At 45.2% G+C, this 22,638-nt stretch overlaps 1 protein-coding gene across 3 annotated transcripts in view; it reads left to right on the top strand.

Annotated features, from left to right (window-relative positions):
- Window positions 1-22,638, top strand: part of FARP1 (FERM, ARH/RhoGEF and pleckstrin domain protein 1) — a 264,356-nt gene that overhangs the window by 161,983 nt on the left and 79,735 nt on the right. For all 3 annotated transcript variants that reach the window (XM_073894377.1, XM_073894378.1, XM_073894379.1), the window contains exon 3: window positions 11,117-11,221. In XM_073894377.1, coding sequence (XP_073750478.1) covers window positions 11,117-11,221 — 105 coding nt within the window. The remainder of the gene's footprint in view (window positions 1-11,116; window positions 11,222-22,638) is intronic.

Genomic DNA, 22,638 nt, shown 5'->3' with positions numbered 1-22,638 from the left:
TTAAGCATTTTGAAGTGTACAGTTCAGCGGCATTAAGTACATTCACATTGTTGTGCAACCATCACCACCATTCATCCCCAGAACTCTCTTCCACCTTCCCAAACTGAACACTCTACCCCTGAAACAGTAACTCTCCATCCCTATTCCACCCCTGCCCCTGGGAAACACCATTCCACTCTCTGTGACTACCTTTGGTCTCTGTTGGATACCTTCTGTTACCTTTGTTATATATTTGTATGTTTCTTTGCCCTAAGTCTGGAGCCTCTGTGCTTATATTAATCTGAGCTTTCCAGTTTTTCAAAGGAGGAGAAGTACAGTTGACCCTTGAACAATGTGGGAAGGGTGCCAGTCCTCTGTAGAGTTGAAAATCTGTGTATGACTTCTGACTTGCCCAAAACTTAACTGCTAGCCTCCTGTTGACCAGAAGACTTACAGATAATAACATAAACAGTTGATAGACACATACGATATATGTTGTGTGCATTTTACTATATTCTTACAATAAAGTAAGCTAGAGGGAAAAAGTTACTAAGAAAACACATTTACAGTATGGTACTGTATTGAAAAAAATCTACATGTAAGTGGACTCATGAAGTTCAAACCCAAGTTATTCAAGGGTCAGCTGTACTAACTCAGATTAAGACTCTGACCTCCTTGCAGACATGCAAACCTGGAGCTCAGACCCACTTGCACCCCAACTGCTTATGTGCTTAATAGGATATTAAACTTGAAATGTACTTGAAAAAGAATGAAAAGTAAATAGTATTTATTTGAGAGGTTTTCTGGGGACTCCAGAGCTGAGAAATCTTAAATTGACCTGAAAACTGTGTTTTTTGACACCTTGGTTTACGTATTTTTAATGCATAAGAAATAATTTAAAAGTCCTTTTTCAGGATGAGATAATGTTTCCATTCTCCCTACTAACTGAAAAACATTAAAAATGTTTTCTGTTGAAAGTGTCTGTAAGTAGGGGCGCCTGGGTGGCTCAGATGGTTAAGCGTCTGCCTTCGGCTCAGGTCATGATCCCAGAGTCCTGGGATCGAGTCCCGCATCAGGCTCCCTGCTAGGTGGGGAGCCTGCTTCTCCCTCTGCCTCTCTCTCTCTGACTCTCATGAATAAATAAATAAAACACTTAAAAAAAAAAAGTGTCTGTAAACATTTAAAATAATTTTTTGTTCATTTAATGTTCCTGGAGGTTGTCCAAGAACCTTGGAGATTGGTTCTTGGGGGGAAAGCTGTGTTTAAAAAAACATGGTAGAAGAAATCTGCCTGCAGGGGACTCGTGTTAATTTGGTGCTTTGTTTTACACGGTGTTCACTCTTCTGTTAGAATATTAAGCTAAATTCAATAAAATATTTACTTTCCATCTTACTTTGGAATAATAATTTTGGAGGCTGAGTGCATGATATCGGGTGTGTTTTCATAAAGTTCAGGCTCTGTGCGCTGTATTAAGTTTTGAGGCTTAATTAGATCACCGAGCCCAAGGAGAGAAACACCAAACTAAAATAGACATAAAGAAAATGAAATATTTTTCTTTTGCTGGGAAGGATCTAATGCTTTTTCCTGGAGCAGTCGTGATCTGGGCTTTACTTGCCTGATTCATTATTTGTGTGATACTTTATTCCCTGACTAATGGATATTTTTTTAAAAAGTCCAGATTGTCTCACTTTGATGAATTTTGGAATTTTTTCTTCATCCACTTCTGAAAGTGATAAAAAGACGATGAATTGCTCAGGGTCAAGAGCCGAGAAACCCAGCTCTAGGAACGGCCGAATTCTCCATCCGCATTTTTCTTGCTCCGCTCTTCGCGTTGCCGATTTGCAAGGGGAGCCATGGCCAGCCTCTGCCGCGCATGCGCACGTGCGGTCTCGGAGCCAAGGAAGAGGAGTGACTTCAGTACTAATGATGCTGTGGTTATAATGTAGCCGAATGACAGCCTAGGAGCTGAAAGCACCCATTCTCTTCTTGGCCTGGAGTCGGGGCTCTGAAATCCAATCTGAAGTGTGTTTAGTGAGTGTTCGGATCACTGGGGCTCAGTGCGGCAGGGAACAAGGAGGGCAGTGTCCCCGCAGACGGTGTGGCCACCCTTGGAGCCACGGCAGGAGGAAGAATCGCCGCGTTTGTAGACACGTAGATGGGCAGGCCTAAACATTTAGCCACATTCACCCAGAATGAAAGCCTTGTCCCGGCTTCCAGGCTCTGGTGTTAAAGCTGTAGTTGCGCTTCTTGCTCTGGTTGGGATCTCACAGCCATGGTGATTAGTGTCTGCTGATGAGGCCACCATCACTTTTCCTGGTGCGGTTTTGAGTCCTTGTCTTCCTCCCCCGTCCCCATCATACTTACTACCCCGTAGAGTTTACTGAGCCCTGGATACCGTCCTAAGAGGTTGGGGTAGAGTAAATCATGTATTCCTCACCACAACCCTATGAAGTGGTTTGGAGATTATGCCCATTTTACAGAAGAGGTAAGCGAGGCCCAAAGAGTAACGTGTCCAAGGTCACACTGCCATGGAGCGGAGATACGGGATTTGCAAGAAGGCAGATGTCTTCAGAGTTTGTATTCTTAAAAACTTGTTATTTTAAAGAGAAGAGCGGGCAGGGGGAGAGGCAGAGAATCTCAAGCAGACTGCCTTGAGCATGGAGCCCAACATGGGGCTTAATCTCATACATGACCTGAGCCGAAGCCAAGAGCCAGCCGCTTAAGCAACTGAACCACCCAGGTGCCCCTCCTCACCCCACCCCCAGAGTTTGTATTCCTAATAATGACATTATACTGCCTCTCTGTGTCACCCAGGGGCTGGAAAAACAGCATGAGAAACATCTCCCACATTTCAGTTCTCATTTCTGTGTTACCTGAGGAGTCCTGCCTTTGCAGTGGAAGATGGGTTGGCTTATGTGCCACTCCCCCTAGCTTGCAGGGGCTTACTATGGTCATCCTAACTGTGTCATACCATGTGGCCTACTCACCCGCTTTGGTGCCTCTAGTTAGAGCTCTTGCAAAGCGTCAGCCTCTTTCCTTGGTTTTATTGGCAAGTTTTCTCCAGGACAATTTGAATCACCAAAATTGCAAGTATAGGTCTTGAAAGGGACAAGAGGGAAAATGGAGAGACTCTGGGACCCAACGATTAGGAGCAGATTGTCTTAACTGGGTTTGAATCCCAGCTCCACAGCGATGAGAGCGTGATCTTCGCAAGTCTGTGACCTCCAGCCTGGAGTGCCCCAGGGCAGGTAGCCTATTAGCAGAGGTGCAGGTAAGCAGCGGAAGTGGTCTCTCCATCCCCAGGGTGAGTCCCGGGGCCGTTGCATCTGGCCTCCAGCGTCTTTATTGACTCCAGCAAGCCACCAGCCATTATTATTGATGTCCTGGAGGAGAAAATGGTAGGGACTCTGTTCTGGCTTCTTGTGTGCTGTCAGGAAGTCCCGTGCCCTGATGGTGGTTCACCAGCCTTTGCCTCCCTCCTAGAAGAATTTTCTTTTTCTTCTTTGGGTTCCAAAATGACCCAGATACTTGCCTTGAAATGGATTGTGTTCATTCGTTCTGTGAGATAGTCTCGGGCCCTTTGCAACCTAGGAGGTTAGACCCTTTGATTCTGGAGAATTTCCTTGCATTGTGCTTGCATCATATCCTTTGCTCTTGGGTCTGTCCAGAAGTCGCGTTGGTCAGACATTGGAACTCTTGAGCTGAGCCCATAAATGCCCTGCACGCCTGTCTCAATGCCATCTCTTTGTCGGGATGTTTTGTTTCTAGGACTTTTCACCTGTATCTTTAATCTCTTCCAGTAAAATTTTTATTTCTGTGCTGCTGGGTTTTCTTTTTTTATTGTTAAGAGCTCTTAGTTGCTATACAAATATTCTTTATTATAACCCTCTAGGTTTGTTTAGTTTTTTTGTTTTCTGTTTTTTTTCTTTTTTAAGTTATAAACTCCTAGCTATATGGGGATTCAAATTACAGTGTTTTAACAAGTGTTTTCCTCTAGTCTGCATTATCAGAAGTGGCTGGTGTCTCCCATTTCTGACCTTTTGTTGGGGGGGGTGGTTCTGCATAATGTGGCCACTTCCTTACCTCTGACTCTCTCCCCTCTGATCTATTGATAAGATTTCAGCATTCTCGTCTGTCGTCTTCTAGAATTTGGGGGGAATCTCTCACCTGCTGTCTCTTGTCTCATTTTCTTGGTTTTCTGTGAATTTATTCCTCTTCTTCCTTTTTTTCATTCCCTACTGTTCTTTTTTTAAGTGGGGTTTCTGGGTGTAGTGGAGATGCGTGTATTGAGTTGGCCATATTTGGCCACAGACTGACATTCTTTTCATCGTTTATATTAAGCTCTGTCTGGCAGTGGCCTTGTGCTAAATTTTCTAAGAAAAACATGCATTTACGGGCCGTTAGGTGGGTTCCTGTGGAATTTCTCAGATTGTGCTCTCCTTGAACTTTTGCTTCATCGGCAGCTCTTGACTGTGCACAGAGGGGCTAAGAAGGGGTAGCCCTGAACCTCTGGGGTGTTGGGAATGTGTGTGAGTTGTGCGCATCTGAGCCTGGATCCCACCCCTCTGACCTCACAGTTGGAAGGCACTCAAAAGAGAGAATATTTCCTAAAAAGGATTTCAGTTCTAGAACGCCTTTCACATCTAGATCAACAGCTGTAGGAATACCTTTTAACAGCAGGAAAGATTAATTACCTTCCGTAATTAGTCTGCTACTTGCTGAGTGTGTTTGATGATCAAGTTAGAGGAATTTTGAAGGCCAGAGTTTTTGTTACTCCAAATCCGCTTATTGGTTTATTATTTCCTTGTAATCTCATTTCTTTGAAAGGGACAGTTGGGGATGTGACTGCGTTGTCTCTGCCCCACATGAGGCTAAGAGATGAGTATGAGTTTGCTAGAGCTGCTGTAACAAAGGACCACAAACTGGGGGGTTAAAACAACAAATTTAATCTGTCACAGTTCTGGAGCCCCCAAGTCCCCAATCAGGGTGTCCTCAGAGCCATGCTTCCTCCAAGATTGAGTAGAATCCTTCTTTGCTTCTTCCACCTTCTAGTGGGGGGCTTTTCATCTTTGGTGTTCCCTGGTTAATAGTCACATCCCTCTAGTCTCTGCCTCTGTCCTCACATGGCCTTCTCCCAGCGTCTCTGTCTTTACACCGTCTTCTTATAAGGAACCATTCATACTGGGTTAGGCCCAACGCGAATGACCTCATCTTAACCTGACTACATCTCGAGGACCCTGTTTCCAAATAAAGTCACATTCGCAGGTACTGGGAGTTAGGACTTAAACAAATCTTTTGGTTTGGCTCTTTTTTTTTGGCTACCATCAAGCTTCTAGCTTGATGTTAGCCTCAAATAGAAATCAGAGAGCGAGCGAGCCAGCCAGCTAGCCCTGCGTGTTGAGGATCCACGTGTCATTCAATAGCAACTGATTAGGGGCATCTGGGTGGCTCAGTTGGTTAAGAGTCTTCCTTCGGCTCAGGTCATGATCCCAGAGTCCTGGGATCGAGCCCCACATCAGGCTCCCTGCTCAGCGGGGAGTCTGTTCTCCTTCTCCCTCTGCCAGTCCTGCTCACTCACTCTCTCTCTCTCAAGTAAAAAAAAAAAAGTAGCAACTGATCGATGTGACTGGCACCTTGCTACTCAAAGCATAGTCTTTGTACCAGTAGCAGCCTCCCTAGGAACCTGTTAGAAATGCCGATTCTCAGGCCTCATCCCATTCGCCCAGGATCAGCACTTGGAGCTTGTTAAGGTGATTGGCGGGCACAAAAACCAGAAGTGCTGCACTGAATCACCCCCAGTGGGGCTTGGGGTGGCCTCTGCCCTTGGCGACATCATCCCGCAGTGCGCTGATGGGGTAGCCAGGTTTCCTGTCCCGTGACATTGGAGAAGCATGCCTCCTTCTCAATGTCAGCTCATTCCCCCGCCATCCGTGCTAGAAATTAACATTTGTCCCTTCACAGTAGAAGCAGCAGTAATAGAAAACTTGTTCTTTACCAGGGCCTTTGCTAACCACTTTGCAATCATAGTTTGAATTTTTACACTGATCTTGGGAGATAGATGATAATATCTCCAGTCCTGTCATGACCCCCATGTCCTGTGGACTGAATTGTGCTCCCATACCCTCCATTCATGTATGGAAGCCCAAACTTCCATTGTGGCTATATTTGGAGTAAGAAAGTAATGAAGGCCAAATGAAACTATAAGGGCAAAACCCTGAGTAGGATTAGTGTTCTTAGAGGAAGAGACCCCAGAGAGTTCTCTTTCTCTCTAACAGAGTACTTAGCATAATCTGGTTTAGCTGGGTTACTTAGCGGTATTGATTTCTGTTTCTGCAGCAGGTAAGCCCGGTGCCTGCAGATGGCTACTTGCTTGCTGTCTATACCTTAGGCTCCTCAAGCCTGCAGAGTTACATCCACCCACCTGGTCAAAAAGTAGCAAAGGGCCATGAGGAAATCTACAGGATTCTAATGCCCTAAGATAAGGCTTGAGGGTTAGTGGGTTATAGAACTTTGAATAATATTCTAAGAGGTATTAAAGGTGAGAAAAAGCGGACCAAGGCCTTTGAGCGAAGCCATTCTCTGCTGGATAAGAGCATGCCCTGGTTGTCATGGTTACGTTAATCCTAAACCAGGAAGGGGGGCCGGGGGCGGGCGGGAGAGAAAACAACCCTTCCAGAAAGGGCTTTCTGAAACCTCAGCAGATGCAAATTTTTTAAACTTGGGCAAACCTGTGTATGAGATTGCTTTTGAAAGGTTAGAACCTCAGCTTGTATCAAGTAGGGGAAATCGTTTGTTTAGACGCTTGAGGAAGTAGGGAAGGGAGGAGACGACCCCCCACTGCAGAAAGACTTGTCTTTATTCTTTTGGAGGAGGAAAAAAAAATACTCCCACATAAAACTTTATGCAACAGAAAAAACCTGAAGGCATAGATAGATTTTTAAAGGTACAATAAACTAAAGCAACTTTGATGTCACAATTTTTTTAAAAAGATTTTATTTATTTGAGAGAGAGCAGGAGAGCACAAGCAGGGGGAGCAGCAAGCAGAGGGAGAAGCAGGCTTCCCGCCGAGCAGGGAGCCCGATGCGGGGCTGGATCCCAGGACCCGGGATCATGACCTGAGCCGAAGGCAGACGCTTAACCGACTGAGCCACCCAGGTGCTCCTGATTTACAATTTTTAAGAGCTTAAACCCAAATTTGAATGTTTATACTATTTGTTATTCGGTGTTTAGTGGCCCGACATTCCCCAAAATGCAAACCTCCTCCTAAAAGGTAATTTTATAGGATTCCATGAACAGCCAATTCAAAATGGGGAGAATCAAGTGGGACACCCAATTTGAAATTAGCCAACTTATTTGTGTGTGAGGCTAAAATTCAGATGCCTTTTGGAGCATAATTAAAAGTAGCCAATAAGAAAAAAGTGATAAAAATGTGATTATGTAGTTTCACTATTTGCTGATTTGTTCTCCAGAATAAAACATATAATTACTATTTGGTGTCATTTCTGTAAGGCACACATTTCTAGAATTAATTTTCATCAAGACTGGCTGAGTGTGGGGTTGGCCAGACTGACCGTTTTTTTTTTTCTCCATTTTAAAAAAGATTTTCTTTATTTGAGGGGGGAGGGAGGATGTGCAAGCAGGGGGAGGGTCAGAGGGAGATGGAGAGAGAGAATCTCAAGCAGGCTCCACACTCAGCGTGGAGACCCACTCGGGGCTCGATCCTACGACCCTGAGATCATGACGTGAGCTGAAATCAGGAGTCTGGTCGCTTAGCTCACTGAGCCACCCAGGTACCCCAGCCTTTCATGTATGAATAAACTTTACCTTAATAATTCTACTCTGGTCCAGGATTGGAGTGTAATGCTGTGTTTTAGGTTGACTGCCATGGAGTTTGTTTCTTAGAGGCTGTGGGAGTCTTAGAGGTCTGTTTCCTCAGCCTCAATATAACACTTGGTGATAATTAAAAAACTCATTTGTCATAAGATCCTTTCATTTTCATATTAAATTTCGTATTTAATATTTCATATTAAATTCATATTAACTAGTGTGCAGGTTTTCAAATGATGTGTAAATTTCTTGGTTTCCCCTCATGTACGGTAGCTTGTGCAGCATTAAATAGAAATGTGTGTGTATTTTAAAGTAAGCCCCTCCTTTGAGAAGAGACTTCTACAGGTCAGAATTCCTTGGGGTCTCTGCTTTGTGCCCGCTAGCTTTATCCAAGCTGTTGGATATACCCCCTTCCCCCATTCACACTTCATCATCTTATTTCTAGATTTGCTTTAGCAAAAGTGCTGGTGGATTTATAGCTTTTTGAACCCCGTTCCTGGCTCCTAGTGCAAAGCCTGCCCCAAATGCAAAATTTGCGGTTACTCTAACAACGTTCATTTCCTGCCAAACACATAAAAGACCTCTTTGCCCAGAGAAATCTTAGCAGATGTTGAGTGCGCCCACATGGGTGTTCGCTCACTCTCCCCATGTGGTCAGGCCTTCACAGCCAGTCTTCCTTGAGCTATTTTCTAAGCTCTAATGTTCTAAGAAGAACTCACTTTCTGACTCGTAAAAAGGTAGAAACAGATTCTATTGTGCATCACCCTCTCTGGCTGTTTATAGATGTGAACCCCACCTCCACTTACTTTTTCTTGTTTTTTTTTTTTTCTTCTGCATTTTTCATTGTGATAAAATATATATAACATAAATTGACCAGTTTAGCCATGAAGTGTGCAGTTCAGTGGCATTAAGGACATTCACCAATACCACCATCCGTTTTACATTCTGTGATGTGATTTTGTTTTGGTTTTTTTGTGTGTGTTTTTTAAATTTAAATTCTAGTTAATATACTGTGATGGGAGTTTGAACAAAATTACTTTGAGTGTGAAGTTCCAAAAAATCCATTGGAGACAAGTGTTGAGGAATGATGTTGCAGACTGTCAGAGTAAATCCACCATGGGAAGTAAAGGAGGGATGATTTCTCTTAGAGAATGGGAATGAAATCTTTCCCTTCTTTATTAGACGTTCCTGTTTTTCTCATTAGTCCTGCCATCAGCTCACATGAGATGATTCTACCAGTGACCTTTGAACCAGGCACTTCATGAAAGAGCCTGGTGAGGTTGGGATTACCCGTGGAGAATATTGTACGCCTTCAGAGAGCTATGAATATCTTCTGGATTTCAGTGATGAGGAATATGGGAGTATAAAGTGGCATCTGTTTAAAAAAAATGCTCAATGACTGGACACGGAAGCATCTTTGATGGCTCCTCAGGTCATGCTGGGCCAGGCTAACGGAAATGCCCATCATTAAACTTGTCAGGCTCTAGCTTACCGTCCGTTAGTCCCGTGGGTTACTAATTGGTTCCTGTAATGCTCTGCTCTTCTCAGAGGAAAGGTGAAAGTATAAAAGCAGTAACTGGAAATGACCATGTTTTGAAACATTTTTCTTCCAGTGTTTGATCTGTGTGGTGGACTTGGGTCCATTTTATTAGTGGGTCATTAAGAATCCATCAGGCAGTGAAGAGAAACCAAGGCATATATATGATTCTTAGTGGTGAGGGTAGAAATTGGGAGTCTTTCTCTCCTGTTCCCTTTTCCCTTGCAGATTCAGTATATAGAAAATGCATGTAGAGTATTGATTGCTGTGGGCATTTCATTGAGTACCAGCTGCTTTGCTGGACGATAAGAATATAAAGGTGAATAAGGAGCCCAGAGTTTAAGTGGGGAGACAGGCTCATGTATACTTAACTTTATAGAATACTGTGGAATGAGTATGTTTTATTCATTTGTTCATTCACCTCCAAATTGGTTGGTCTTCAAGGCACCGTAGATACAGAGATTAATAAAATGCAGCCTTTACCTTCAGTGTGGGTGAGGTGTGGAGGTGAGTTTGCACAAAGTTCTGGGAGAACCTAGGGAAGAAATCATAAATTCTGCTTTACTTGCAGAGGGAGGGACAAGGAACAGGGTTAGGGTCCACTGCCACAAAAAGGGCACGGAATCATGAGTTGAAAACTTAAATGTCCCCACAAAACGTACACACAAATATTTATAGCAGCTTTATTCTTAATCGCCGACACTTGGGTGGTAGGTAACCAAGATGTCTTTCAGCAGGTGAGTGGGTAAATAAACTGTGGTACATTCATACAAGGGAATATTATTCAGCAATAAAAAGAAATGAACTGTGAAGCCATGAAAAGACATCCAGGGACCTAAATGCATACCGTTGAGCAAAAGAAGCCAATCTGAAAAGGCTACATGCCATGTGATTCCAACTATACGCCATTCTGGAAGAGGCAGTGGAGACAGCAAAAAGACCAGGGGTAGCCAGGAGGGGGGGGGGGGGGGGGGGGGGGGGGGGGCTGAGGGTGGTGAAATTATCCTCTGTGACCCTGTGATGGTGAATACGTGATACTATACATTTGTCAGGACGTCTAGAGCTGTAGAATGCAGAGTGAACCCTGCTGTAAAGTGTGGGCTCGGGGTGATGATAATGTGTCCGTGTTGGCTCAGAAGTGGTGACAAATGCGTTGGTGCAAGATTAATAATAAGGGAAACCGGATACTGTGTGTGTGGTAAAAAGAGGTATGTGGGAATTCTCTGTGCTTTGTCTTCCATTTTCTGTAAATCTAAAACTGCTCTAGAAGTATACATATTTTTTTAATAATTTTATTTTATTTATTTTATTATTTGTTTTAAAGATTTATTTATTTGACAGAGACACAGCGAGAGAGGGAACACAAGCAGGGGGAGTGGGAGAGGGAGAAGCAGGCTTCTGGCGGAGCAGGGAGCCCGATGCGGGGCTCGATCCCAGGACCCCGGGATCATGACCTGAGCTGAAGGCAGATGCTTAACAACTGAGCCACCCAGGGACCCCTAGAAGTATACATATTTTTAAAAAGGGGGTGGTGCCTGAAATTGGGGTGGGGAGGGGAAAATGGCAGAGAATTAGCATCTGAGTGGGAATACAGCCTGAAAAGGGCTCCAAGGTGTGCAGTCGGGGGTACCGGTGGTCGGCGTTCATGGAGGTTGGCAAGCTGAGAAGGGCCGGAGGATTCAGGAAGGAAGAGGCTTCCCGTGGTGGGAGCTGAGGTCGGTTTTCATCTCTTCCCATGTCAGAGGGGGTAACTCCTGTTGTTTCTGTTCGCAGCAAAGAGCCCCAGGGAAAGTGCTGCTGGACGCAGTCTGCAACCACCTCAACCTCGTGGAAGGGGACTATTTTGGCCTTGAGTTTCCCGACCACAAAAAGATCACGGTAAGTAATGGGAAGTTAATGAAGTAATTTAAGTGATGGGAAGATATTTTACCATCCACTCGGCTTTGGGGAAGGTGAGTAATCGGGTCTGGTTCCTTGGCCATACAGACCCATCACAGAAGAAGAACATCCAGAAAGCCCTTGTTAGTCTTTTTTGGAAGTACTACATACATAGGATTAGCAAGTGCCAAGAGAATAGTCCATGAAGACTAGCTCCCTCTGACCCTTTCCCCCACCTCTCCCTCCAGAAACTACCATTACCAGTTGCCTCTGTCTCTTTCTGATAAAAGTCCGTGTCTGTGTGTATACAAACATATTTCTGAAACACGCTGTTGTGGGGAAACAATATACAACGTCCTGTACCTTCCCTACCACTTCCATTGGTGTATTGTGAAGATCTTTCCTTTTCCGCGCATAGAATCCACTTCCTTCTATTTCAGTTCTGTGCCATTCCGCCAAACGGACATGCCAGGATTTACAACGCCTTTTGTCAATAATGGGATACTTAGATTGTTCCTAGTCTTTTGCTTTTCCAACAGATGAAACTACGGCAAGCACACTAATACATTTGAGCTTGCACTCAAGTGTTTCAGTACTTGAGATCCAGTGGTATGGAGTTGCCTAATCCGTGGGTTTCGATCGTTGTAAAGTTTGAAAAATATGTCGTGTTCTTTACAAAGGTTTCACCCATTTGAACCCAGAAGTTAGAACATAGCTTTTTGTTCCTTTTGTCTTTTGTCTCAGGGCACTTTCTTAAGGTTGTATCTGAGTCTCTTTATTAGATACTGTTTGAGACTATAAGTTCATTTACTGTATTTCTATTTATTCTTCCGTTCAGTACAGAGTACCTAGAACTTTGGCTAGCCACTGTGCTGGGGATAACTGTAAGATGCAGGGAACGTATGATCAGGTGGGGTGTCAAGCGTAGTCAATGCCTAGCACAGGGCATGTGACAGGTGCCCCACTGGGGCCAGGGGGCATTGGACAGTGGGGGCGACAAACAACATTGTGTTCAGGGAATCCTTCCCAGGTACTACAAAGCTGAGTCCCATGAGGCCAATAGGAGTTGACCTGATAGAATGTTCTAGTGAGAGGGGGTCCTACTTTTAAAGAGCACCAAGCAACCTTCAGGAACCTGCAAGTAAGGCTGGAGTTGAGAGGTAAGAGGGAGGGACTCAAGTGAAGGAGGTGAGAATGTGGCAGGGAGCCACATGCTAAAGGGCTTGCTTTTTTTTTTTTTTAAGGTTTTATTTGAGAGGGAACGAGCAGTGGGGTGGGGCAGAGGGGGAGAGAGAGAGAGAAGCAGACTCCCTGCTGAGCAGGGAGCCTGATGTGGGGCTCGATCCTAGGAAACCAGGGATCATGACCTGAGCCAAAAGCAGACGCTTAACTTAACTGAGCCCCCCAGGCGCTCCAAGGTGAAATTAACTTAAAAGTATATTTAACTTAATATGTCCAAAAACCTTATCATTTCAGCATGTAATCAGTATCAGAAACTGTGAATACGCTATTTCACATTTTTTCGTGCTGCGTCTTCGAACCTGGTGTGTATTTGAGTCTCACAGCCCCTCTCGATTCATGCCATCCGCGTTCCCAGTGCTCAGTAGACACGCGTAGCCAGTGGCTATCGTATTGGACAGCACAGCTCCCAAGCTAACGTGTTTGGGAAGCTGTCAGTGTGTTTTAAAGGGAACATGGTATGATCCGATTTTTGGGTTAGAAAGAGGACTGGACTGGAAGAGGACGAGACTAGAGTCAGGAAAGCCGTTAGGAGCTTGCTGTGTTTCAGGCTGGAGATGGTGCTGGAAGGAACTGAGGGAGAAGCACGGTGGAGAGCTGGAGGGAGGTGGGTGAATTCAAGAGGTTTTGGGGGAGGAGGTGCTTAGGGATATGACTGAGTGGATGGGCTTGTGAGGGAAAACAGGCTCAGAGCCGCTGGGTTTTCCAGCTTTGCTGTCTGGGGGTTAGTGGTGCCAATCGGTGGGGATGAAAGTCTCGGAGAGGCCATGTCTGTGAATAGGGAAAGACGAGTTCTATCCCAGACATGAGGACTCGGGCGTCAGTGGACATCCCAGTGGAGACGTCCAGTGGGCAATACCAGTAGGTGTACCTCCTGGAGCACAGGAAGGAGATCTGAGGTGAAATGTAGACTTCACAAATCCTAGGATTATTTTATTTAAAAAAATTTTTTTTTCAAAGATTTTATTTATTTATTTGAAGAGAGAGTGGGGGAAAGAGCAAGAAAGCAGGGGGTAGGGAGAGGGTCAAGCCGACTCTCTGCGCTGAGCCCGGAGCCAGATGCGCGGCAGCTGACCTCACAACCCTGAGATCATGACCTGAAACGAAACCAAGGGTTAGACGTTTAACTGACTGAGCCACCCAGGCACCGCCCCCCGCCCCAGGATTATCTTAAATATTAATTGAAGCTCTGAAACTGGACGAGAGGGTAGACTGGAAAGGAGGCTAGCTTGGAGCACCAGCATTTAAGGGATAGACAGAGAAGGAAGATCCGTCAGAGGAGGTGCAGTTGGGGAGGAGCAAAACCAGGGGAAAGACACAGAGCAAGGGAAGAGAGTGTTACAAGGAAGGCAAAGACAGTCGAGTGGGTAGGTGGTGAATGAGCAAATCTGTCACATACCTAAAAGCGGGTGTGAATAGTAGTGTTTTCTCAGCTTGTTCCTGTCTCCAAATACTCTTCAGCATTTCCTCACGCTTAAATTAAATCTAAGCCTCCCTGACTCCCATTCCTTTTTCTGATGTGGCAGAGGACCGCAGATGGGCCAAATCTAATTCTACATTCTCTTTATCCAGCAATTATTTTATGCCTGCACTGTGTCAGTCGTCCTCCTTTATACCACAGAAGACAGGAGTGACAGCAAGTGCACAGCTGGCAAGAGAGACAAGGAAACACATAATGACAATACAGTTTAGCAAGTTCTACGGAACATTGTTTCATAAAATTATTTTATGCTAAAATAGTGATTCTCAAAACACTGGAAGATATGCTGTCTTATTATTTTTAACAACTTTGCCTTCCCCGACTCCACTCTTGCTTCGTTCTGAGCCAACTCGAGTTGCCTTTTTAAACGATAAATCAGTAGTGGTGAGGGTACTAAGATTCTCAGGACTGTTCCATATCTGGGTCAGCCAAATAGCTGGTGGTGGTGTTGGTATTCTAACCAGGTTCTTCTGACCCCAAGTTCGATGCCTTTCTAGAACTTACAAACCTGTTGATTTTCCTGTGCACCTCCAGTGCTGGTTTCTTTCAAGTTTTATCAGGCTTGATTTTTATCATCTCACTACTTTCTTGTAATACCATTTAGGAATGTGTTCCGCTGCAAGGTATGGAAAACCCATTAATGATGACAAAGAAATCGGTGTTTGTCACATGCAACACAAATGGAAGCCACCACATGGGTGCCTACCATGTGCCAGATTGTTCTAGTCCCTGTGGACACAGCAGCTAACATGGCCCATGTTCTAAAGCAGGGATCAGTACACTTTGTAAAGGGCCAGTTAATAAATACTGTATGAAGGCTTTGCAAGCCATAGGGTCTCTGCTGCAGTTACTCAAGGCTGCCCTTGTATGCAGGAACCGTGTGGACAGTGTGTAAATGAGTAGATGTGGCTTTGTTCCAATAAAACTTTATTTATAACACGGGAAGCCCTAGTTTGGCAGCACTACTCCGAAGAGTGATGACTGTGCAAGGCATCCTGTTCGTTTTACCGATAGTATTTCACTGATTCCAGAAAAGCCCATCATACACCCTTTCTCTGATGAGGAAGCTTAAGACTTAAAGAGGTTAAGTCATTTTCACGAAGGAGCACGGCTGGGAAATTTGGAAATTTGAGAGCCACGATTCGGGTTCAGTTCTGTCTAAACACAAGCTCGTGCTCCCCACCACCCTTCCATTCTGACCCCGTTCCCGTGTTTTGTTCTCTGTCAATTACAAAATCCCAAATCCCAACCTGAGAGTTAATTTTGTAAGGTTAAAAAGAATAAGTTGTTTCGAGAGAGCTGATCTGTGATGTTGGGATGGGGAGGGAGAGGTGCCTGGGGGAAGGGTACAAGGAGGGTTTCTGGGGCCCTTGGCCGAGTTCTGTTTCTTGATCTGGCTGCTGGTTCTATGCGTATAATCAGCATGTACAAATGCAGTGACCTCTACGCTTACCCCATGTGTTCCGTGTGTGTATAAAACGTCAATAAAAGTTTACCCCCAGGCTCGCCTAGGTGGCCCAGTGGGTTGGGCATCTGCCTTTGGCTCCGGTCATGATCCCAGGGTCCTGGGATGGAGCCCTGCATTGGGTCCCTTGCTCGGGATTTCATTTGTCAGAGAGCAAGCGCGAGCACAAGCAGGGGAGTCTGCTTCTCCCTCTGCCTCTGCCGGTCCCCCTGCTTGTGCTCGCGTGCTTTCTCTCTCTCTGACAAACACATAAATAAAATCTTTTTTAAAAAAGTGTGTCCCCAAATTCAATGAAGTAAAAGCACATAGGAGCAGAAATAATGACCAAAAAGTGCCCCAAGGCTGGCTGACAGCATCTATTTTGGAAGAACCAAGGACAAGTCTTGATTTTTGTTGAACTGAGGAAGAGCCACTCACCTGCGAAAACGGTAAACTCTGGCTGGGTTTTCACCTCTGCTCTTAGTAAAGATGCTCGAAAATTGAAGATTTCTGTCCAGCGGTTTCTGTTTCCTCCCCAGATTCTGTTGATTTCTAGCGGGGTGGTATATTGTAGCAGCTCAGGAAAGGGGCTTTGCGATCTGACTCCCAGCCCTGAAGTCAGTGCAGCAGGACGACTCAGCGGCAGGATGACAGGAGCTGAGCCTCGCTTTACTTGTGGGTGGAATGGGCACAATAGTGCCCAACCGTTGGGGTTTTTGAAAGAATCAGATGTGGTAAGATCAATCAGCATGTAACCTGTGTTGGGGGACCTGTTCGAGTGTTTAAAAAGTATTCGTTATGGAGACTCTTATCATGATCACTTTTTTAATTGTCAAAAACAGAGGTCATAAGAGTTACCATCTTAACCATCTTTTAAGTTCCGGGACAGTAGCATTAACTGTATTCACATTGTGTCACTGATCTCTGGAATGTTTTCGTCTTTATTTTTTATTTAATTTTTTTTATGATTTTATTTATTCATTTGACAGAGGGCACGGGCAGGGGGAACAGGCAGAGGGAGAAGCAGACTCCCCACTGAGCAGGGAGCCCGATCTGGGGCTCAATCCCAGGACCCGGGGACCACGACCCGAGCCAAAGGCAGACTTAACCAACTGAGCCACCCAGGCGTCCCTGTTTCCGTCTTTTAAAAATGAAAATTCCATTCCCTTCTACAACGCCTCATTTCCTCTCCCCCCCCCAACCCCGGGCAACCACCATTCTACTTCTGTTTCTAGGAATTGGACTACTTGAGATACTTCTAAGTGGACTCAAACAGCATTTATCTTTTTTGTGACTTATCTCACTGAGTATCATGTCCTCAAGACGCGGCCACAGTGTAGCATATGACAGGATACCCGTCCTTTTTAAGGCTCAGTGATACTGTTGTGTGGAGGTGCCACGTTTTGGGTATCCGTTCATCTGTGGGTGGACCTGGAGGTTGTGTATTCACAACCCTCAGTGGTTGTGAATAATGCTGCAGTGAACACAAGTGCGTCATCAGCCTGGTGTTTCGATGCCCCTGTTATGCTTATCACCTTTACCAGCTTCATGTGGGAGGCTGCTGACTTAACCTGCCAAACCAAGAGGAAGCATGGTTGGTCTCACCATGTCTAAACGTGGGCTGTCATAGCCGGCTTTGCCCATGTGCCTGCCTGTGCATGTTATATGGGAAACTGGGGTCCCCCAAGTCGTTGGCACACGGAGTTGCGGACCTTTGTGCCTGGGCGGTCGGTCCAGGCAGCTCGTGTCCCAGCCCAGCTTTCCATCCCTCGGCTTATTGTTTCCATCCCGTGAGGAGCCCACGTCAGAGCAGGCTGCTCAGGACGGGGTTGCAAAAGCCTAAGGGGAGTAGGCATGCTCTCCATGGTCTAAGATGGGACATAAACTAGTGATAATTGGTAATCAGTTATGCTCTACCCTTAATTAGACTTGTCCCGTGGCTTGCCAGTTAATAGAGTTGATGGCTGTGTGCACATGCGAGTTTGGCCTGCCCTTGTCCTTGAGTCCAAGCAGCCATGCTCATGAGATTGCCCCACAGGAGCAGACACCTGTTTTCATCAGCTCTTTTATCGATTGGTCTTTCCATGGCAGAAACAAGAGTGATCCTGGGACTCGAGACTCTGCTTAATATGCCAGTTAATTAGTAGCCAGAGTCGTGGGGCGATAGAAGGCCAGAAAGTTGCCATTGGGGTGAACTCAAAGACCTAACTCTCCTTGGTCGTCTTCTGTGCGCCACGACTCTGCTCCACACCTAAATGCATCTCATTTGTTCGGCGTACGACAGGTGGGCAAACAGAGCCAGACGGCAAATGTGCGAGGCTTTGCAGGCCTTGCCATCTCTGTGGCAACCCCCAGCACTGCCACAGACAATACGTGAACCGATGTGCACGGTTGTGTCCCAGTAAAACTTTATTAAGGGGCATGGATTTTTGACTTTCATAGTTCTCGCGTCGTGAAATAACGCTGCTTCTGTTGTTGTTTTTCAACCACTTAAGAGTGTAAAAGCCAGTCTTTGCTTTCAGGCTGTACCAAAGGACGTGGTAGTTGGGATTCGGCTCCTGGGCCTTCGTTTGCCCATCTCTGCTTTTTATAGTATTTCTGTGAGGTCGGTATTTTATCATCTACATTTTATAGGGAGCCGATTCAGAGAGGTAACTTGCTCAGTACTTAATGATGAGCTGTATAACCGGGTTTATAACCAGGGTTTACACGCGGGCCTGTCTCAGCGAGTGCAGTCTGCTCTCTGCTCCACTTGGCCGCCTTTCCTCACATTGGCCCTGGGAGTTCAGAGGGCTGCGCGAACCTCAGTGACCGAGATGGGTGTGTAGGTGCGTACCACTGACCTCAGAAGCCTGTCGAGGATGCCGGGAAAAACCGCACGGTGGCTTGTAAATCTCTATTTGAACATTTGCTTCGTCATACAGCAGCTGGGTAGATTTCTGAACCTTTTTGATTTTGTATCTTATCTGGAAAATGGGATTAATAAATGATGATTTTACCAGGTTGTCATGAGATACTTTGCAATGATGAGCCCAGCAGGGTTCTTGCACATAGTAGGCACTCGGATATCTGTTGTGTTTTGTGCTTGCGTTCAAGCTCAGAAACCAATGAACTGGCCCACCAGTCTTTCATTAAAGCTACATTGTGTACCGGTCTTAGAAGAATTCCAATTTCTAATAAATACTGGTAAAGCTCAGGAAGAAGGTTGGCCTCTTTTTGTTCATTTTATATCCTTCTCTGTGCCAGGAGAAAAGTTTTGCCACGGGTAGGTGTCTTAGCTCAGGCTGCCCTAACAAGATACGGCAGACTGTGTGACTTGAGTAGCAGACATTTATCTCTCACAGTATTGGAGGCTGGAAGTCTGAGATCAGGGCGCCAGCCTGGTCAGATTCTGGTGAGGACTCTCCTTCTGGCTGGCAGATGGTTACTGTCTCCACTGCGTCCTCACATGATGCAGAGAGACAAAAGATCTTTCTTTTCTTATAAGGCCACAGCCCTATCAGATCAGGGTCCCCAGGTTTATGACTTTATGAAACCTTAATTACCTTGTAAAGACCCCATCTCCAGACACGGCCACACTGGGGGGCTAGGGCTTCAACATTGGGATTTTGGAGGGACACAGTTCAGTCCATAGCTGCAGGCAGGCTTTCCAGGGGCTTGAAGCCACAGAAACCATGGCTGCATCCCTTGCTGGTGGTTTCCCAGCCCCACCGGGGTCGGACAGACCTCCTCATGTATGCTTAGTAGCAGCCTCCTGACCTTCGTCCTGGAGGTCTGAGGACATCATAGGCCAGGAGGGGCTCTTTGTGGAACATGCCGGGTGTAACGGATGAAGACTGTTGCAGAACCACGGACCACAGTTTGGGAATGTAGCAGCAGTCCTCAAGGTTGTGGAGTGCCTCTGTTCACCACACAGAGCAGCACTGTGTTTGATGTGACAGTGGCTGTGTTAATGGGGCAGTTCTCAGAGGAGGCAGAGCTCTCCTTGAGCAGAGAGAGTCTGGGAAGAGGAAGGATCGCTAGAAAAATAGAGCAGTCGGGTCATCTTCCATTTCTTAAGCTGGAAAGATACATGGTTTTTTGTTTTCATTTTGGTTTCTGATTAATAGACTTCTCTAAAGATTTTATTCATTTATTAGAGAGAACACGAACAGGGGAGGGGCAGAGGGAAATGGAGAAGCAGATTCTCCACTGAGCAGGGAGCCCGATGCAGGGCTCGGTCCCAGGACCCTGGGATCATGACCTGAGCCGAAGGCAGACGCTTAACGACTGAGCCACCCAGGTGCCCTCCATTTTTTTTTTAAATATTTATTTGTCAGAGAGCATGAGCAGGGGAGGGAGGTAGAGGCAGAGGCAGAGGGAAAGGGAGAAGCAGGCTCCCCGCCAAACAGGGAGCCTGATGTGGGGCTTGATCCCAGGCCCCTGGGATCATGCCCTGAGCTGAAGGCAGACGCTTAACTGACTGAGCCACCCAAGCGCCCCTTCTTCACATTTCTTATGCTTGAGGTTTTTTCTGAGCTTTTCAGATCTGTTGAGTTTATGGTTTTCATCAAATTTGGAAATTTTTCAGCCATTATTTCTTTTAATCCTCTGTCTGGTTTTTTGCCCCTCTCCTGCCATCTCTTGTCCTTTGTGGCTCCAATTCCATGCATGTTAGGCTGCCCAAAGTTGTTCTACAGTTCTCTTATGCTCTATTAATTTTTTTGGTAATACTTCTCTGTTTCATTTTGAATTGTTTCTGTTATATCTTCAAGTTCATTAGTATTTCTTCTGCAGTGTGTAATCTGATTTTAATTTCATCCAATATTTTTTGTTGTTTTTTTAATCTCACACAATATGGTTTTTTGTCTCTAGAGGTTTCATCTGGGTCTTTTTTATATCTTCTTTATGTCAACTTTGAACATAAGGAATGCAGTTGTAGTAACTGTCTTTATGTCCTTCTCCACTAATTCTAACACCTGTGTTCTATGTTAGATTTGATTGTTGTTGTTGTTTTGTCTCTGATTATGGATCCTATTTTCCTGCTTCCTTGTATGTCTGGTGATTTTCGTTATTGGCTGTCAGATATTGTGAATTTTACCTTGCTGAATCCTGGATACTTTTATATTCCTATAAACTTTTATTGAGTGTCCTGGGATGAAATTAAGTTGTTTGGAAACCATTTAGTCATTTCAGATCTGGATTTGAAGATGTGTTAAATGGGACTGGTGTAGTGTATGGTCTGGGGTTAATTATTCCTTACAGCTAAGGGATGACCCTTTGGTACTTTACCCAGTGCCCCAGAATCATGAGGCCGTCTGGTCTGGCTGGTGAGAATTAGTAGTAGTCTTGACACTGTGTGAGCACCAGGCCCTGGTACCTTGAGTCCTTTCATTGGTTCTTTCTCCCCAGTCTTGGGTACTTTTCTTACAAGGAGACACTGATCAGTATTCAGCTGATTACTCTCAAAGGGAACCTTCTGTACTCTCCCAAATGCTCTTTTTGGAGGTAGCTTTCTCCTGTCTGGTACAGCCCTGTGAATTCTCAGCCCTACCTTTTTAACTCATGGATTTGTCAGATTCTTCCTCCCTGTACCACAGTCTAGAAACCCACTCAAGGCAGAAGGCTAGGGCAAGTGTAGGGACCATGATTCTATTTGCTTGTCTGTCAGTGATCACTGTTTCTCACTGTCTGGTGTCCTGAGCCTTCAGATCTATTGTGCTAAGTATGTTTTCCTTTTGGTTTTGTTTTATTTTTTTCACATAGGAAGATAAATCCAGTCCCTGTTAATCCATTTTGACCAGAATAAAAAACGTCCAACAGGTTTAAAAAGAAAGCCACACGGCTCAGTTGGTTAAGCGACTGCCTTCGGCTCAGGTCATGATCCTGGAGTCCCGGGATCGAGTCCCACGTCTGGCTCCCTGCTCAGTGGGGGGTCTGCTTCTCCCTCTGACCCTCTTCCCTCTCATGCTCTCTGTCTCTCATTCTCTCTCTCTCAAATAAATAAATAAAATATTAAAAAAAATAAAATAGAAAGCCACACTTAACATTAATGTGAAAAGTTACATTTAAACAAATTATTACAAAAATTCAAAGTAATTTCTTGTAGGAGTCAGCTTGCAGAAAGACTACTTTGTTGCAATGAATTCTAGACACTGGATAATTTGCTGTAACATTTTATATCCTTCCTACATATGTTAGAGTTGATGAAATATTTTTGTTGCGTGCCGTTTTGATTTTTAAACTTGAAGAGGAGAGCCGAGCTTTTGTTGAGTCTGTTAGCTTTTAGAGGAGCTGTGTATTATGTTGCAGAAAAAGCACAGCTTTGGGGTCAAATGGACTTGATGTTGAATCCTGGCTATGTGTGACCTTGAACAGCTTAAATAAGCTTTCTGAGCTTGGCTTCCTTCCTGTGTAGAATGACCACATCGTCTGGAACATAAAACGAGAATGTATAAAGCACCTATCTAGTTAGTGCCTGGCACACAGGACGTGCTCAACAAATAGTCTCATCCCAGTGCTCTGACATCAAGTAACTGAGTCTCTCTTATTAAGAACCTTTCCAAAATACCTCAAATATTTTAGTTGCCTACAAACTCTACCTAAAATGTCACTCACCAAAATAACAGAGGCTAAAGATGTTGAGGGAACAGTGGTTCATCCTGCCTTACTGTTCATACCTAAGCATTACAGTGTTTCTTCTAACACTGATATTAACAGAAGGTCAGAGGAAAATAGGGAGCCTGACTGAAATGTAGGCAAACCGGAGAAGACAGGGCTGGAAAGCTGTGTTGAAGCCAAACTGTGGAAGGTAGACGTTAGGGGCTGAGTTGTGTCTCCCCGAGATTTGTATGTGGAAGCTCTAGTACCTAGTGCCTCAGAACAAGACTGTGCTACAAGATAGGGCCTTTAAAGAGGTGGTTAAGTTAAAGTGAGGCCATGAAGGTAGGCCCTAATCCAAGTGACAGTTGTCACTCTACAAAGAGGGAATTTGGAGGTACCTGAGAGACACCAGGGGGATGCATGCACAGAGGCGGGATCATGGGAGCATGCAGCCAGAAGGCGGCCATTTGTAAGTCAAGGAGAACTCGGGAGAAACCAAGCCTGTGACACCGTGAGCCTCCAGAGTTGTGAGGAGATAAAAGTGTGTTGTCCAAGCCCCCAGGTCTGTGGTGGTTTGGCATGGCAGCCCCAGCAACCTCTTGCTACCAGGGAAGTTCCCTGATTTAGTGAGTTTTACTGACTGGAGTGACGTTTCTAGAAATTCGTTCATTT

This window comes from Callorhinus ursinus, unplaced genomic scaffold (assembly GCF_003265705.2).
Source record: "Callorhinus ursinus isolate GAN/ISIS: 27379988/994484 unplaced genomic scaffold, GSC_fseal_2.0 scaffold7, whole genome shotgun sequence".
Lineage (NCBI taxonomy): Eukaryota > Metazoa > Chordata > Mammalia > Carnivora > Otariidae > Callorhinus > Callorhinus ursinus.
Note: the sequence above shows the minus strand (reverse complement) of the source record. Positions and strands in the feature narration are given on the sequence as shown.